At 46.5% G+C, this 17,216-nt stretch overlaps 1 protein-coding gene across 2 annotated transcripts in view; it reads left to right on the plus strand.

Moving 5' to 3' along the window:
• The first annotated feature begins 8 nt into the window (after nucleotides 1-8).
• CROT (carnitine O-octanoyltransferase) overlaps nucleotides 9-17,216 on the plus strand; it is a 48,756-nt gene continuing 31,548 nt past the window's right edge. For both annotated transcript variants that reach the window (XM_077268256.1, XM_077268255.1), the window contains exons 1-3: nucleotides 9-137; nucleotides 2,384-2,518; nucleotides 3,630-3,754. In XM_077268256.1, coding sequence (XP_077124371.1) covers nucleotides 2,404-2,518; nucleotides 3,630-3,754 — 240 coding nt within the window. In that variant the 5' untranslated portion in view covers nucleotides 9-137; nucleotides 2,384-2,403. The remainder of the gene's footprint in view (nucleotides 138-2,383; nucleotides 2,519-3,629; nucleotides 3,755-17,216) is intronic.

The following is a 17,216-nucleotide window of genomic DNA, read 5'->3' on the forward strand; positions in this document are numbered from 1 at the left end:
TCCATTCTGTCTGTCCAATCACCCCACAGTGTGAATGTTTGTCCTATACCGCGTACCATAGTGTTGTACTTGGAGGTAATCCAGGGTAAAGGTGAACGCCGCGGACGGAGCTCGTACGGACGGAGACTGAGACACAGGTACGGGGTCCGGGCTTATAACAGGGGCTTGTACTGAGTGTCGGGTGTGCAAGTCTCATAGCTTTACACGTCACTTTCCGACATCTTTGTTACTATGGATCTGACTTAAAGGGCAACTCCACCCCGTGCGGGCGCGGGCATTACTAGTGCTGTACTGGTTCCTAAGTGACATAAAAAGTTGTAGCATGCAGCCTCAATATAGGGAAACTGCTCCCATCATGAGCACACATTACTGTGCAAGAATTGTCATGTGGCCCCTGAGTAATGCAGGAGGGTGGGGCCACACGCACCTGTAGTCACAGCTTATGAAGGCTGCAAGACTCCTCAGGAGCTCGGCCCCGCCCATATGACTCTTAACCCAGCACGTGACTTACGCTGTGGTCTATGATGGCAAATCGCATGCAACCTGCGCTCAAGAATCCGTCGGGATTGGACATTTTGGTAGCAGCGTGGTCTCATTAAGTCCTGGGCAGCCGCGGTGACGATCACTAGATACAACTGTGCGAAATTTATTATGTGGGAGAGTCTGGTAAATAGACTGGCATTGGGCATCTAGGCACAAGCTTCGTCTGCCCGGCCCCCACCGGTTTCTCGCTGCGTCCGTCCAGCCGGCCCCCACCGGTCTCTTGTTGCGTCTGCCCACCCGGCCGGCCCCCACCAGTCTCTCGCTGCGTCCGCCCAGCCAGGCCCCACCGGTCTCTTGCTGCATCTGCCTGCCCGGCTCCCACGGTCTCTCGCTGCGTCCGCCCCCCGCCGGTTTATCGCTGCATCCGCCCGGCCCCCCCGGTCTCTCGCTGCGTCCGCCCGCCGCCGGTCTCTCCCTGTGTCCACCCGCCGCCGGTCTCTCGCTGCGTCCGCCCAGCCCCCACCGGTCTCTTGCTGCGTCCACCCGCCCGGCCCCCACAGTCTCTCCCTGCGTCCGCCCCCCGCCAGTCTCTCCCTGCGTCTGCCCCCCCGCCAGTCTCTCCCTGCGTCCGCCCCCCGCTGGTCTCTCACTGCTTCCGCCCGGCCCCCACTGGTCTCTCGCTGCGTCCGCCCGGCCCCCACGGTCTCTCGCTGCGTCCGCCCGGCCCCCACGGTCTCTCGCTGCGTCCGCCCGGCCCCCACAGTCTCGCTGCGTCCACCCCCCGCCGGTCTCTCGCTGCGTCCACCCCCCGCCGGTCTCTCGCTGCGTCCGCCCCTGCTGGTCTCTCGCTGCTTCCGCCCGGCCCCCACTGGTCTCTCGCTGCGTACACCCGCCCGGCCCCCACGGTCTCTCGCTGCGTCCGCCCGCCCGGCCCCCACAATCTCGCTGCGTCCACCCCCCGCCGGTCTCTCGCTGCGTCCGCCCCCCGCCGGTCTCTCGCTGTGTCTGCTCGGCCCCCCCGGTCTCTCGCTGCGGGCGCCCCTCACTGGTTTCTCGCTGTTTCACCAGTTTTTCCTCCCATGGACTCTTATTTTGCAGGCGTGCTAAGCTCCAACAATCCCCTATTCTCACTATGGGCATCTTGATCAGATTGCAGGAAGGAATCGGTGGCAGCTGGCGCGCTGCACTCACCCACTAATCAGTTGGACTGCACTCACCCACTAATCAGTGGGACTGCACTCACCCAGTAATCAGTGGGCGCAGTGTGGATTTTACTGTTTACCTGGTGCACACGGAGATAAGCAGATGTCCTCAGGGTGGATGCTGAGCTCCTGTATCTGGGGCAGAGTCCAGTTTACCCCTGGATACATTCACCGCTTATATCTGTAAATGTTTTATTAACGAGTCTTATCAGCGGAGTGCGCCCGGGTCTGGACTGCAGCCACTCGTGTTCGCAGCTGAGCAGCTCGTCACATTATCATCCTGCAGGATACGGTGCAGCCATATTGTGCTGCTCTCTGTATGGAAGCAGAATTGTCATCTGTATAAATGTGATTCCTTAGACTGAGAACTGATGTGTCAGCCGTGCGGTGCCGGGAGGAATTTCTGAGAAATTCTTGGTGTTATTAAGCGATTAACTTGAATCCACACCAAGATAAATCCTCATATAATGTCCTGTAACTTTTCCAAATACTTTTCTTCTTAGGGTCCCTCATTGTACCAGATTTTGGGTCCCTTGTGCCTTGAAACAACAAATTATTAAAGACCCCCAATTGCAAAAATGATTTTAGTCCTCAATTGCAAAGTAATAACTGGGTGGACAACCACTTTAATATTATAGTAAAAACATAAACTGTCACATTGTATCTCAGCTCATAGTTATCCTTTATCTTTCCCGCAGATGACTGACTCCTGATCATCATGGAGAATCGCGTGTTTGGGTCTGTAGAAGAGAGGACGTTTCAGTACCAGGACGCCCTCCCTCCGCTCCCTGTTCCTCTCCTTGAAGAGTCCTTGTCTAAGTACTGTGAATCAGGTAACGTATGTGTAAGACCCCCTGAAAAGCTTTAATCCTTAAGGCCCAACTGCAGAAGTCATCACTTAATAACGTCAGTCAGAAATGTCATTGACTTGGCTGTCCATCAACAAACATGTAAGAATTTGATAAGTAATTGCTCATCTGCCCACAACTATAATAACAAAAACATAATCTGTCCCATAGAAAGAACAAACTGAGAGAGCGGATATTCTCTGTGATTGTGAAATGGGTGATAACCTGAAGAAAAGTTCCTGTATCTTCCTTGGTAGTACAGGGGGCGATGACAGTAATAGCCAAGCATTGATTAATAAAAAAGGGATGAAAAAAGAGGTTGTCCCTTTTCCCAGGACACTGGAAGCTATGCTGAGGGAGGGATAGCTTATCAGAAATGGCTGTGATGGGAAAGGAGGGTGATAACTTGAAGAAAGCACATGGGAGAGATGACAGTAATAGCCAAGCATTGATTGATAAAAGGGATGAAAAAAGTTTGTCTAATTTGTCAGGTCATTGAAATCTGTACTGCGGGGGGAGGGGGGTATAGATTACCGTACATGGCTGTGATGGGAAAGGAAGGTGATAACTTGAAGAAATGTTCCTGCATCTTTCCTTGGCTGCATAGGGTAGAGATGACAGTGTTAGATAAGCAGTGGTTAAGAAGAGGGATGATGGCTTGAAAAAACTTTCTATCCATTCCCTCTGGTTGCTTAACGCTGTACTAAGGGAGGGGTGACTGTAATGTGATTGTGAAAGGGGTGATAACATGAAGAAAAGTTCCTGTATCTTCCTTGGCTGTACAGGTGAGAGATGACAGTATTAGACAAGCAGTGATTAATAAAAGGGATGATAAAAAAAAAAAAAAAAATTTCTGTTCACCCCTGCCCTCCCCAGGTCACTGCAAACTATGTTAAGTGAGGGATGACCATAACAGGCTGTGATTGGAAAGAAGGGTGATAACCTGAAGAAAAGTTCATGCACCTTCCTTAACTGCACAGGGGACAGATGACAGTATTAGACAAGCAGTGATCAATGAGATGGATATTAACATTGACACACGAGTCACCCGTGTCTTACGTCATCGTTCACATGTGTTCTGCTTTTGTTTTGTCAGTAAAACCCTTTCTAAACGAAGAGGAATACAAGAAGACTTGTAGGATCGTGAAAGACTTTGGAAATGGAATAGGCAAAGAACTTCACCAAAAGTTACTGGAAAGGGCGAGAACAAGGAAAAACTGGGTAGGTTCTCTTCCTTTATTAAGTGCCTTTATAATGTCATTCACTTACAAAGACCGTCGGGGTTTTTTTTTTTTTTCTTAAAGGTGTTGCCTTATCTTACATGGACAACATTGCACAGTTCTTGTAAAAACCAGCAACTTTGCAATGCACCTCCATATTTTTGATGAATATTTAGCAGTTTGCCTTCTTAATTAATTAAAAAAATAATAGTTTATTAAATGTCATAAAAATACTTATTTTAATATATTCTCATAGTATAAACACGCAGATTCTAGGAAGTAATCAGCACTCGGGTCCCCCCTGAGGAAGCAAATGTGCGAAACACTAGTATATATGTGTGAAACACTCGTCTGGGCTCGAGTATTCGGTGATTGATCTGGGGGGTAACTATCTGTCTCCCATATTGACGTTACAATGGACTTTATATTTGTACTTTTATTTTTTGTTTTCTCTCTATTTAGCATCTAAACAAAAAGCAATCCTGCACTTGTACTACAGTCATGGCCAAAAGTATTCACACCCCTGCAATTCTGTCAGATAATACTCAGTTTCTTCCTGAAAATGATTGCAAACACAAATTCTTTGGTATTATTATCTTCATTTAATTTGTCTTAAATGAAAAAACACAAAAAGAATTGTCCTAAAGCCAAATTGGATATAATTTCACACCAAACATAAAAAGGGGGTGGACAAAAGTATTGGCACTGTTCGAAAAATCATGTGATGCTTCTCTAATTAGTGTAATTAACAGCACCTGTAACTTACCTGTGGCACCTAACAGGTGATGCCAGTAACTAAATCACACTTGCAGCCAGTTGACATGGATTAAAGTTGACTCAACCTCTGTCCTGTGTCCTTGTGTGTACCACATTGAGCATGGAGAAAAGAAAGAAGACCAAAGAACTGTCTGAGGACTTGAGAAACCAAATTGTGAGGAAGCTTGAGCAATCTCAAGGCTACAAGTCCATCTCCAAAGACCTGAATGTTCCTGTGTCTGCCGTGCGCAGTGTCATCAAGAAGTTTAAAGCCCATGGCACTGTGGCTAACCTGCCTAGATGTGGACGGAAAAGAAAAATTGACAAGAGATTTCAACGCAAGATTGTGCGGATGTTGGATAAAGAACCTCGACTAACATCCAAACAAGTTCAAGCTGCCCTGCAGTCCGAGGGTACAACAGTGTCAACCCCTACTATCCGTCGGCGTCTGAATGAAAAGGGACTGTATGGTAGGAGACCCAGGAAGACCCCACTTCTTACCCCGAGACATAAAAAAGCCAGGCTGGAGTTTTCCAAAACTTACCTGAAAAAGCCTAAAACATTTTGGAAGAATGTTCTCTGGTCAGATGAGACAAAAGTAGAGCTTTTTGGGCAAAGGCATCAACATAGAGTTTACAGGAGAAAAAAGAGGCATTGAAAGAAAAGAACACGGTCCCTACAGTCAAAGATGGCGGAGGTTCCCTGATGTTTTGGGGTTGCTTTGCTGCCTCTGGCACTGGACTGCTTGACCGTGTGCATGGCATTATGAAGTCTGAAGACTACCAACAAATTTTGCAGCATAATGTAGGGTCCAGTGTGAGAAAGCTGGGTCTCCTCAGAGGTCATGGGTCTTCCAGCAGGACAATGACCCAAAACACACTTCAAAAAGCACTAGAAAATGGTTTGAGAGAAAGCACTGGAGACTTCAAAGGTGGCCAGCAAAGAGTCGAGGCCTGAATCCCATAGAACACCTGTGGAGAGACCTAAAAATGGCAGTTTGGAGAAGGCACCCTTCAAATATCAGGGACCTGGAGCAGTTTGCCAAAGAAGAATGGTCTAAAATTCCAGCAGAGCATTGTAAGAAACTCACTGATGGTTACCGGAAGCGGTTGGTCACAGTTATTTTGGCTAAAGGTTGAGCAACCAAGTATTAGGCTGAGGGTGCCAATACTTTTGTCTGGCCCATTTTTGGAGTTTTGTGTGAAATGATCAATTTTTGCTTTTTGCTTCATTCTCTTTTGTGTTTTTTCATTTAAGACACATTAAATGAAGATAATAATACCAAAGAATTTGTGTTTGCAATCATTTTCAGGAAGAAACTGAGTATGACCTGACAGAATTGCAGGGGTGTCAATACTTTTGGCCATGACTGTATATACTCTATGTGAATGTTTTATTCTTATCAAGGCCATTCAATAATTATCTACATGATTCATAATTGTGTAATTATTGGTGTATTTATTGATCCCCATATTGAATATCTATTTGCCATTATATTAAATATTATCAATGTACACCCCCATCTCCCGATACCCACTCTTTGTACTTACTACTCCCTGGAATCTGTGTGTGAATATACTATTATAATATATTATAATATGTGTTTTTTTTTAAGCTATTTATCTACAATTTTTTAACTTTCTATAAAATTGTGAGATTCCTTCTTGTAGGGCATATGATTTGCATTTCGTCACTCACTTACTATTGTATTTTGTGCAAATCTGTTAACTGTTAGGCTTCTGTAGCCTCTACGTGTCACAGTACATAGCAGACTACAGATGGAGTTAAAAGTGAATTGGAAGGGGATCGTAATTCCTGGAACCGTGGACAGTTCTCCTGGTTTGGCCGGGTTAACATCCTGTATTGCCTAGAGTTTTGTATTTACTACAAACTATCCCGATATGAATCCAATCCTCCCTCTGGATGAGGGTTCAACGTAAATTGAGTCATTTTGTTTGGTCGACGGGACGCTCAAGAATTCATATTACTGTTTTGGTGCTTCCAAAAGATTTAGGGGGGTATAGGTTTGCCGTCCTGCCGAAAATGTTATCTGGCGTCCATCCATGCAAGAATCTTAGATATTCTGCACTGCAGAGAATCTAAACTGTGGGTACATGTGGCCTATGAGTCTTGTCATACATCAGTTTCCACTCCACCATGGACTTGACCTATTTTGGCCTGAAATAACATCCCTATTCCATTTAGTCTCAGGCAAACACTCAAAACTGTCCACATTTCCAGTATAAAGGGAATTATAATTGACCCATTAGGACCATTATCCCCAATAACAGAGAACCCAAAATTCCCATCCGGTGTCTCCTCAAGCATTTTCCTGGGTAGCTCCAAGAAAAACTTCTTGCGTATTTATCATGTGGCCCCTGAGGGTGTATTGCTTCCCCTCTCAGCTATTGTAGGTGATCGTCCGCAGAAAGCGAGATATTCTTCTGCATACTGTATATTCAACTGGAACATTTTTCCGATCATTTAGAATGGGTGCGCCCCCTTTCTTCGTTTGAATCCCTATATATGTCCCCCACTAATCCTGCGCACGTAATTGCCGATATCTATAAGCTTCTGTTAGAGAGTGATCCGGATATGCTTCCCCCTTATTGTAACGGATATGCTTCCCCCTAATTGTAACGGACATGCTTCCCCCTTATTGTAACGGACATGCTTCCCCCTTACTGTAACGGATATGCTTCCCCCTTACTGTAACGGACATGCTTCCCCCTTACTGTAGCGGACATGCTTCCCCCTTACTGTAACGGACATGCTTCCCCCTAATTGTAACGGACATGCTTCCCCCTAATTGTAACGGACATGCTTCCCCCTAATTGTAACGGACATGCTTCCCCCTAATTGTAACGGACATGCTTCCCCCTAATTGTAACGGACATGCTTCCCCCTAATTGTAACGGACATGCTTCCCCCTAATTGTAACGGACATGCTTCCCCCTAATTGTAACGGACATGCTTCCCCCTAATTGTAACGGACATGCTTCCCCCTAATTGTAACGGACATGCTTCCCCCTAATTGTAACGGACATGCTTCCCCCTAATTGTAACGGACATGCTTCCCCCTAATTGTAACGGACATGCTTCCCCCTAATTGTAACGGACATGCTTCCCCCTAATTGTAACGGACATGCTTCCCCCTAATTGTAACGGACATGCTTCCCCCTAATTGTAACGGACATGCTTCCCCCTAATTGTAACGGACATGCTTCCCCCTAATTGTAACGGACATGCTTCCCCCTAATTGTAACGGACATGCTTCCCCCTAATTGTAACGGACATGCTTCCCCCTAATTGTAACGGACATGCTTCCCCCTAATTGTAACGGACATGCTTCCCCCTAATTGTAACGGACATGCTTCCCCCTAATTGTAACGGACATGCTTCCCCCTAATTGTAACGGACATGCTTCCCCCTAATTGTAACGGACATGCTTCCCCCTAATTGTAACGGACATGCTTCCCCCTAATTGTAACGGACATGCTTCCCCCTAATTGTAACGGACATGCTTCCCCCTAATTGTAACGGACATGCTTCCCCCTAATTGTAACGGACATGCTTCCCCCTAATTGTAACGGACATGCTTCCCCCTAATTGTAACGGACATGCTTCCCCCTAATTGTAACGGACATGCTTCCCCCTAATTGTAACGGACATGCTTCCCCCTAATTGTAACGGACATGCTTCCCCCTAATTGTAACGGACATGCTTCCCCCTAATTGTAACGGACATGCTTCCCCCTAATTGTAACGGACATGCTTCCCCCTAATTGTAACGGACATGCTTCCCCCTAATTGTAACGGACATGCTTCCCCCTAATTGTAACGGACATGCTTCCCCCTAATTGTAACGGACATGCTTCCCCCTAATTGTAACGGACATGCTTCCCCCTAATTGTAACGGACATGCTTCCCCCTAATTGTAACGGACATGCTTCCCCCTAATTGTAACGGACATGCTTCCCCCTAATTGTAACGGACATGCTTCCCCCTAATTGTAACGGACATGCTTCCCCCTAATTGTAACGGACATGCTTCCCCCTAATTGTAACGGACATGCTTCCCCCTAATTGTAACGGACATGCTTCCCCCTAATTGTAACGGACATGCTTCCCCCTAATTGTAACGGACATGCTTCCCCCTAATTGTAACGGACATGCTTCCCCCTAATTGTAACGGACATGCTTCCCCCTAATTGTAACGGACATGCTTCCCCCTAATTGTAACGGACATGCTTCCCCCTAATTGTAACGGACATGCTTCCCCCTAATTGTAACGGACATGCTTCCCCCTAATTGTAACGGACATGCTTCCCCCTAATTGTAACGGACATGCTTCCCCCTAATTGTAACGGACATGCTTCCCCCTAATTGTAACGGACATGCTTCCCCCTAATTGTAACGGACATGCTTCCCCCTAATTGTAACGGACATGCTTCCCCCTAATTGTAACGGACATGCTTCCCCCTAATTGTAACGGACATGCTTCCCCCTAATTGTAACGGACATGCTTCCCCCTAATTGTAACGGACATGCTTCCCCCTAATTGTAACGGACATGCTTCCCCCTAATTGTAACGGACATGCTTCCCCCTAATTGTAACGGACATGCTTCCCCCTAATTGTAACGGACATGCTTCCCCCTAATTGTAACGGACATGCTTCCCCCTAATTGTAACGGACATGCTTCCCCCTAATTGTAACGGACATGCTTCCCCCTTACTGTAACGGATATGCTTCGCCCTTACTATAACGGACATGCTTCCCCCTAATTGTAACGGACATGCTTCCCCCTAATTGTAACGGACATGCTTCCCCCTAATTGTAACGGACATGCTTCCCCCTAATTGTAACGGACATGCTTCCCCCTAATTGTAACGGACATGCTTCCCCCTAATTGTAACGGACATGCTTCCCCCTTACTGTAACGGACATGCTTCCCCCTTACTGTAACGGACATGCTTCCCCCTAATTGTAACGGACATGCTTCCCCCTAATTGTAACGGACATGCTTCCCCCTTACTGTAACGGACATGCTTCCCCCTTACTGTAACGGATATGCTTCGCCCTTACTATAACGGATATGCTTCGCCCTAATTGTAACGGACATGCTTCCCCCTTACTGTAACGGACATGCTTCCCCCTTACTGTAACGGACATGCTTTGCCCTTGCTGTAACGGATATGCTTCGCCCTTACTGTAACGCAGTGATTTTCAACCAGTGTTCCGCGGCACACTAGTGTGCCGCGACACATGGTCGGGTGTGCCGCGGGGAAAGTTCCCCAAACTATGGTGCCCCCTTTGTTTTGTTCCCCGGCAATGCGCAGCTATGCGCAGTCACGGAATAACACCTGCGCGAGCTTTGAACGCTCGCGCGACTTAATGACGTCACCGAGGCCGGCGCGTCATCCTGAGAGCGGAGAGACTCTCGCATTTGCCCGCCGCCAAGGTAATGCCCGCCAATAATGCTGTGTATAATCATTAACCCCTTCCCAACCCATGACGCCACGTAGGCGTCATGAAAGTCGGTGCCAATCCGACCCATGACGCCTATGTGGCGTCATGGAAAGATCGCGTCCCTGCAGATCGGGTGAAAGGGTTAACCCCAATTTCACCCGATCTGCAAGGACAGGGGGAGTGGTACTTCAGCCTAGGGGGGGTGGCTTCCCCCCCCCCGTGGCTACGATCGCTCTGATTGGCTGTTGAAAGTGAAACAGCCAATCAGAGCGATTTGTGATATTTCACCTATAAAAATGGTGAAATATTACAATTCAGCCATGGCCGATGCTGCAATAGCATCTGCCATGGCTGGAGACCCCGATCTGCCCCCCCCACCGCCACCAATCGCCTCCCCAGTCGTCCTTTCTGCCCCGATCTCCTGTCCGCTCCCCTCCTCCCTCCGCTCCCCCGGTCCTCCTGTCCGCTCCCCCGGTCCTCCGATTCCCCCCCCCCCGTGTTCCGATCCCACCCCCCCATACTTACCTAGCTCCGATGTCGCTCCCGGTGTCCGGCCGTCTTCTCCATGGGCGCCGCCATCTTGGAAAATGGCGGGCGCATGCGCAGATTCGTTCCTGTACATTTTGGTCGCTGTGATAAATTCTATCACAGCGATCAAAATAAAAAAAATTGTAAATAAACCCCCCCTTTATCACCCCCATAGGTAGGGACAATAATAAAATACAGAAAATATAATTATTTTTGTTTTTCCATTAGGGATAGGGTTAGGGGTAGGGTTAGGGTTGCACTTAGGGTTAGGGTTGCACTTAGGGTTGCACTTAGGGTTAGGGTTGCACTTACGGCTAGGGTTGCACTTAGGGTTGCACTTAGGGCTAGGGTTGCACTTAGGGCTAGGGTTGCACTTAGGGCTAGGGTTGCACTTAGGGCTAGGGTTGCACTTAGGCCCAGGTTTCACACTGAGTGAGTATAAATACATTTAGAATCTATATTATTAACTATATGTAGAATATGTACTGTTTTAGTGTCATTTTGTGCCATTTTGGTTGGTGGTGTGCCCCGGGATTTTTTAAGTATAAAAAGTGTGCCGCGGCTCAAAAAAGGTTGAAAATCACTGCTGTAACGGATATGCTTCCCCCTTACTGACTGTAACGGACATGCTTCCCCCTTACTGACTGTAACGGACATGCTTCCCCCTTACTGTAACGGACATGCTTCCCCCTTACTGTAACGGACATGCTTCCCCCTTACTGTAACGGACATGCTTCCCCCTTACTGTAACGGACATGCTTCCCCCTTACTGTAACGGACATGCTTCCCCCTTACTGTAACGGACATGCTTCCCCCTTACTGTAACGGACATGCTTCCCCCTTACTGTAACGGACATGCTTCCCCCTTACTGTAACGGACATGCTTCCCCCTTGCTGTAACGGACATGCTTCGCCCTTGCTGTAACGGATATGCTTCGCCCTTGCTGTAACGGATATGCTTCCCCCTAATTGTAACGGACATGCTTCCCCCTTACTGTAACGGACATGCTTCCCCCTTACTGTAACGGACATGCTTCCCCCTTACTGTAACGGACATGCTTCGCCCTTACTGTAACGGATATGCTTCGCCCTTACTGTAACGGATATGCTTCGCCCTTACTGTAACGGATATGCTTCGCCCTTACTGTAACGGATATGCTTCGCCCTTACTGTAACGGATATGCTTCGCCCTTACTGTAACGGATATGCTTCGCCCTTACTGTAACGGATATGCTTCGCCCTTACTGTAACGGATATGCTTCGCCCTTACTGTAACGGATATGCTTCGCCCTTACTGTAACGGATATGCTTCGCCCTTACTGTAACGGATATGCTTCGCCCTTACTGTAACGGATATGCTTCGCCCTTACTGTAACGGATATGCTTCGCCCTTACTGTAACGGATATGCTTCGCCCTTACTGTAACGGATATGCTTCGCCCTTACTGTAACGGATATGCTTCGCCCTTACTGTAACGGATATGCTTCGCCCTTACTGTAACGGATATGCTTCGCCCTTACTGTAACGGATATGCTTCGCCCTTACTGTAACGGATATGCTTCGCCCTTACTGTAACGGATATGCTTCGCCCTTACTGTAACGGATATGCTTCGCCCTTACTGTAACGGATATGCTTCGCCCTTACTGTAACGGATATGCTTCGCCCTTACTGTAACGGATATGCTTCGCCCTTACTGTAACGGATATGCTTCGCCCTTACTGTAACGGATATGCTTCGCCCTTACTGTAACGGATATGCTTCGCCCTTACTGTAACGGATATGCTTCGCCCTTACTGTAACGGATATGCTTCGCCCTTACTGTAACGGATATGCTTCGCCCTTACTGTAACGGATATGCTTCGCCCTTACTGTAACGGATATGCTTCGCCCTTACTGTAACGGATATGCTTCGCCCTTACTGTAACGGATATGCTTCGCCCTTACTGTAACGGATATGCTTCGCCCTTACTGTAACGGATATGCTTCGCCCTTACTGTAACGGATATGCTTCGCCCTTACTGTAACGGATATGCTTCGCCCTTACTGTAACGGATATGCTTCGCCCTTACTGTAACGGATATGCTTCGCCCTTACTGTAACGGATATGCTTCGCCCTTACTGTAACGGATATGCTTCGCCCTTACTGTAACGGATATGCTTCGCCCTTACTGTAGCGGATATGCTTCTACCCTTACTGTAGCGGACATGCTTCCCCCTTACTGTAACGGACATGCTTCCCCCTTACTGTAGCGGACATGCTTCTACCCTTACTGTAGCGGACATGCTTCTACCCTTACTGTAGCGGACATGCTTCTACCCTTACTGTAGCGGACATGCTTCTACCCTTACTGTAGCGGACATGCTTCTACCCTTACTGTAGCGGACATGCTTCTACCCTTACTGTAGCGGACATGCTTCTACCCTTACTGTAGCGGACATGCTTCCTCCTTACTGTAACGGATATGCTTCGCCCTTACTGTAACGGATATGCTTCGCCCTTACTGTAACGGATATGCTTCGCCCTTACTGTAACGGATATGCTTCGCCCTTACTGTAACGGATATGCTTCGCCCTTACTGTAACGGATATGCTTCGCCCTTACTGTAACGGATATGCTTCGCCCTTACTGTAGCGGATATGCTTCTACCCTTACTGTAGCGGACATGCTTCCCCCTTACTGTAACGGACATGCTTCCCCCTTACTGTAACGGATATGCTTCGCCCTTACTGTAGCGGACATGCTTCTACCCTTACTGTAGCGGACATGCTTCTACCCTTACTGTAGCGGACATGCTTCTACCCTTACTGTAGCGGACATGCTTCCTCCTTACTGTAACGGATATGCTTCCCCCTTATTGTAAGGCGTGGGAAAGGGAGCCCCATCAATCCTTTACAAGATAAATGTTTCCATCTCGCTCATAAATCTAATGTAGCCACTAAAGCTCAGGAAACTACTATCTAGATGTATTGTGTTCCTTCGGTCTTACATAAATATTACCGGGAGTATCCAACCTGTGCTGGCGATGTGGACCCATGTAGGTTTGATGTCGCCTATATGGTGGGCATGCCCGGCCTTGGCGGTCTTCTGGGGGGGGGGGGGGGTGTTCTTAAAGCGATTAAAGAAATGATGGGGGTGTCAATCCCTAAAATCTCAGAGGCAATTCTATTATTTATGTTTCCCGTGCCTTATCTTCATCGATGTACCAAGATAATTGCTACCTATGCCGGTATCATAGGACACACTCCTTGGTGATTTGTCCTTATAAACAATTCTTCTCTTTTCTCTTCTTCTTGTTATTTAGTTTAACAGGTTGTCAATTGTCTTTTGCAAACTACTCTTTGATTCCGTATGGAGTTGTTTGTTTTCACGTAACTAAACCATTCTCTATTTCAGTAGTTACTGTGCCATACGGTGTGTTCTTTGGAACCTGTCGATATGTTTGTTTTAGTTGTGTATTGTATTAGAAAACAATGCAAATTTTGAAATAAGAAAAATTAGTCCCTGTACTGTATGTTTCACAGTGGATGTAAATTTTTAGTGTTGGCGTCCGTGTAATAGATATAGAAGCGCAGTTCATGGCGAGTTCATGTACAGTCCTGCAATGCATCCCAGGATCAGTGTCAGATGACTTGGTCTTATAGACAATCCCTTACTCCTTAAGACGGATTTTCTTACATTGTAAGGTAAGGAATTCGAGATCTGTCTGATTGTCACTAGTATTACACCCAGTAGTGACACCGAGACTGACTCTGTGAATGAAACTGCATCTTTTAGGAACATTTTTTTAATTTAAATTCTTGTATCTAGGGTTAATAATAATTTTTCCGATTTGGGTTCTATTAAACATTTTGCACCGTTTGACTTCTATAGCTTCTGTTTTGCATTGTCGAGCGCTCTTTGTTTTTCTTTTTCTGGATTCCTCCCAGCTAATTTATGACCAGATACCACATCACAGGTGAATGTGCAGGAAACGAAGAGCCTGTAAATGCAAATTGGTGCAAAAAAGAGCAAATTGCTGCAAAAATTTTAATAAATCCCAATAGTAACAATTCTTTTAAGCCCCAAATACAGGCAGGCACTTGAGTAAAAAAAAACAAAACTGTCCAATAAACAACGTTGATGACTTATCCACAAGTGATAAATGTCTAATCGCTGCGGATCTGATCACTGGCACCTCCACTAATCAGAAGAAATGATGTCCCAAACTCCGCAGTGTGAATGGAGCATATACGTGATCGTGGCTCCATTCACTTCTATAGGTCTCGTGCACATGTGGGATCACCGCTGCCTTAGAAAGTGAATGGAGCAGTGGTCTACTTACTCACTACTGCTCCATTCACTCAGGGAACTTTGGGACCCCTGAGCTTGTAATTTATGGGGGTCCCAGCACATTAATCGCCTATCCTGTGAATATTGTTATTCATGTGACAACCCCTTTAAAAGGGTTTAATGCATTTTGTGTCCAGTGGACATCCTATCAGACACCTGAAATCACACTCCCCCCCCCCCCCCCCCCCACTTAAAGGGGATGTGTCATCAGAAAAATTACCTAATGTTTAAATCAGGTTTTTGCGTTAATTAAAACATTTTTTATAGAATTTTTTATTTATTTATTTTTTTCTTTTCACGTACTATATTTTAAAGGTAATGATCGTGCAATATTCACACTTGCCACTAGGGTGCTTCCTGTTCTTTCAGGAAATGCACATGTACATTAGGAACTATACTCAGATTCCTAGTTTTTGTATTGAAGCATGTAATGAGCGTGTGCAAAGGTAATTGTGAAGGGAGGAGGAGGATGCGAGCTGTGACAAGGCTTACTTGTTGTGATCAGATGATCCTGAGTTACCTGTCATTATAGTCGTGCCTGTGAAGATAATGAGACTCCTGAAAAGTGCAGGTGAGGCATATGAGAGGCTGCAGGCTGTGCAGCAGCTTGCATGTCGCAGGCAATGTGTATAAGCCTGCCCATAGTCTTACATTATCAACAGTGATAGGCCTGGGGGAGATGCAGGGACAGCTTCAGGATACCCAGGGCTCCGAAGATTTGTTCACACTTAGATCAGCACCGGCGCATGCAAAGTGAAAAATTGCAAAAATTTGCATCGAATTTAGTGTCTAGAAAAAGGAACATCTAAGCTAAGAAGGAGGGGGCAGGAAAATGTATCACAATGAGGCATTATTCCGTCTCTCCTGTAAATGTCAGGAATCTCCGACTTGGTGACTTTCAGCGAGTTTTCTCTAAGTCAGCTCTGCTACATGTGCCGTGTGTGATTCCTCTGCACCTGACTCAGCGGGGGTTTCTCCGTTTCATGTTCTCAGGTCACGCCGTCCTGTAATAGAAACCTTAACGATCGGCCACTTTACATTCTGTGACCTGGAAACATGACCATGAATGTTCCCTTTAACATCACGGTCTGTGTCCCTTACACCCACCCGCATCTGAAATCCCGCAGGCCTGCACAGTCATGTATAATGCCAGGACGTGGCCGACATCAGAATATATAAAAGGGGGCTGTATGGGGCTAGGAGAACCTGGGTGTTTTTTTGTTTGTTTGTTTGTTTTTTTTTTTTTTTTAATAGAAAACAGCGCCACACTTGTGTTTAGGCAGTGTCCGGTATTGCAACTCATGTAAGTATGACTGAGCTGCAATTATCATTCAATGACCAGTAATCGCCCTGCTCCTGAAGAAGGCCGCCAAGTCTTTTTAATCTTCTACAAAGCCATTTAAATGGGTTCATGTATACAGTCATGGCCGAAAGTGTTGTCACCCTTGAAATTGTTCCGGAAAATGAAGTATTTCTCCAAGAAAATTATTGCTATTACATGTTTTATTACACACACGTTTATTTCCTTTGTCTGTACTGGAACAACACAAAATCAAAGTAAAGGCAAATTGGACATAATTTTACACAAAACTCACAAAATTGTGGGGAAACAACTTTGTTTTGAAGCATGTGATACTCGTTCAAACTCGCCTGTGGCAAGTAACAGGTGTGGGCAATATGAAAATCACACCTGAAACCAGATAAAAAGGGAAGAAGTTGACTCAATCTTTGCATTGGGTGTGTGCCAAAGTATGGAGGACAGAAAGAGTAGGAGAGAACTGTCTGAGGACTTGAGAACAAAAATTGTTGAAAAATAGCCACAATCTCAAGGTTATAAGTCCCATCTCCAGAGATCTTGATGTTCCTTTGTCCTTTTAAAGGAACAATTTCAAGGGAGCTAACACTTTCGGCCATGACTATAAACCAGCATCCGGCTCTGTACATTCGAGGAGTATGATACAGCTTGTAGATCAGTCGTACACATAGCAATGGCGCCTGATGTACCCCAATGATTTACTGCAGGGACTTCCATGTGCTGTTCCTCTTTTATTCCTCCTGGAAATGTATGAATTAATTGATAACTGGGTGTTACCATTTCCCTGGGGGCGTGTTTGACACTGTCCAGTCAGAGTTTGTTGCGAGGGACACGCCTTATCCATTCTTATTCATTCGTTCCCAGGAGGAGTAACAGAGGGACGGCACAATACAGAGTTTGAAGAAAAGGTGATCTAGAATTGGGAATCCACCAAATCAGACAGACCTGCAAGGAAGGGGTAATAGGACATGGTGTCCACTTACTCCCCGATTTCTAAACAAAAATAAAAAAGCAGACGCTGGCTGGCCTGAGCCGGGTGTACACGTGTATGGGGAGGCAGGAGA

Source organism: Ranitomeya variabilis, chromosome 6, assembly GCF_051348905.1.
Source record: "Ranitomeya variabilis isolate aRanVar5 chromosome 6, aRanVar5.hap1, whole genome shotgun sequence".
NCBI lineage: Eukaryota > Metazoa > Chordata > Amphibia > Anura > Dendrobatidae > Ranitomeya > Ranitomeya variabilis.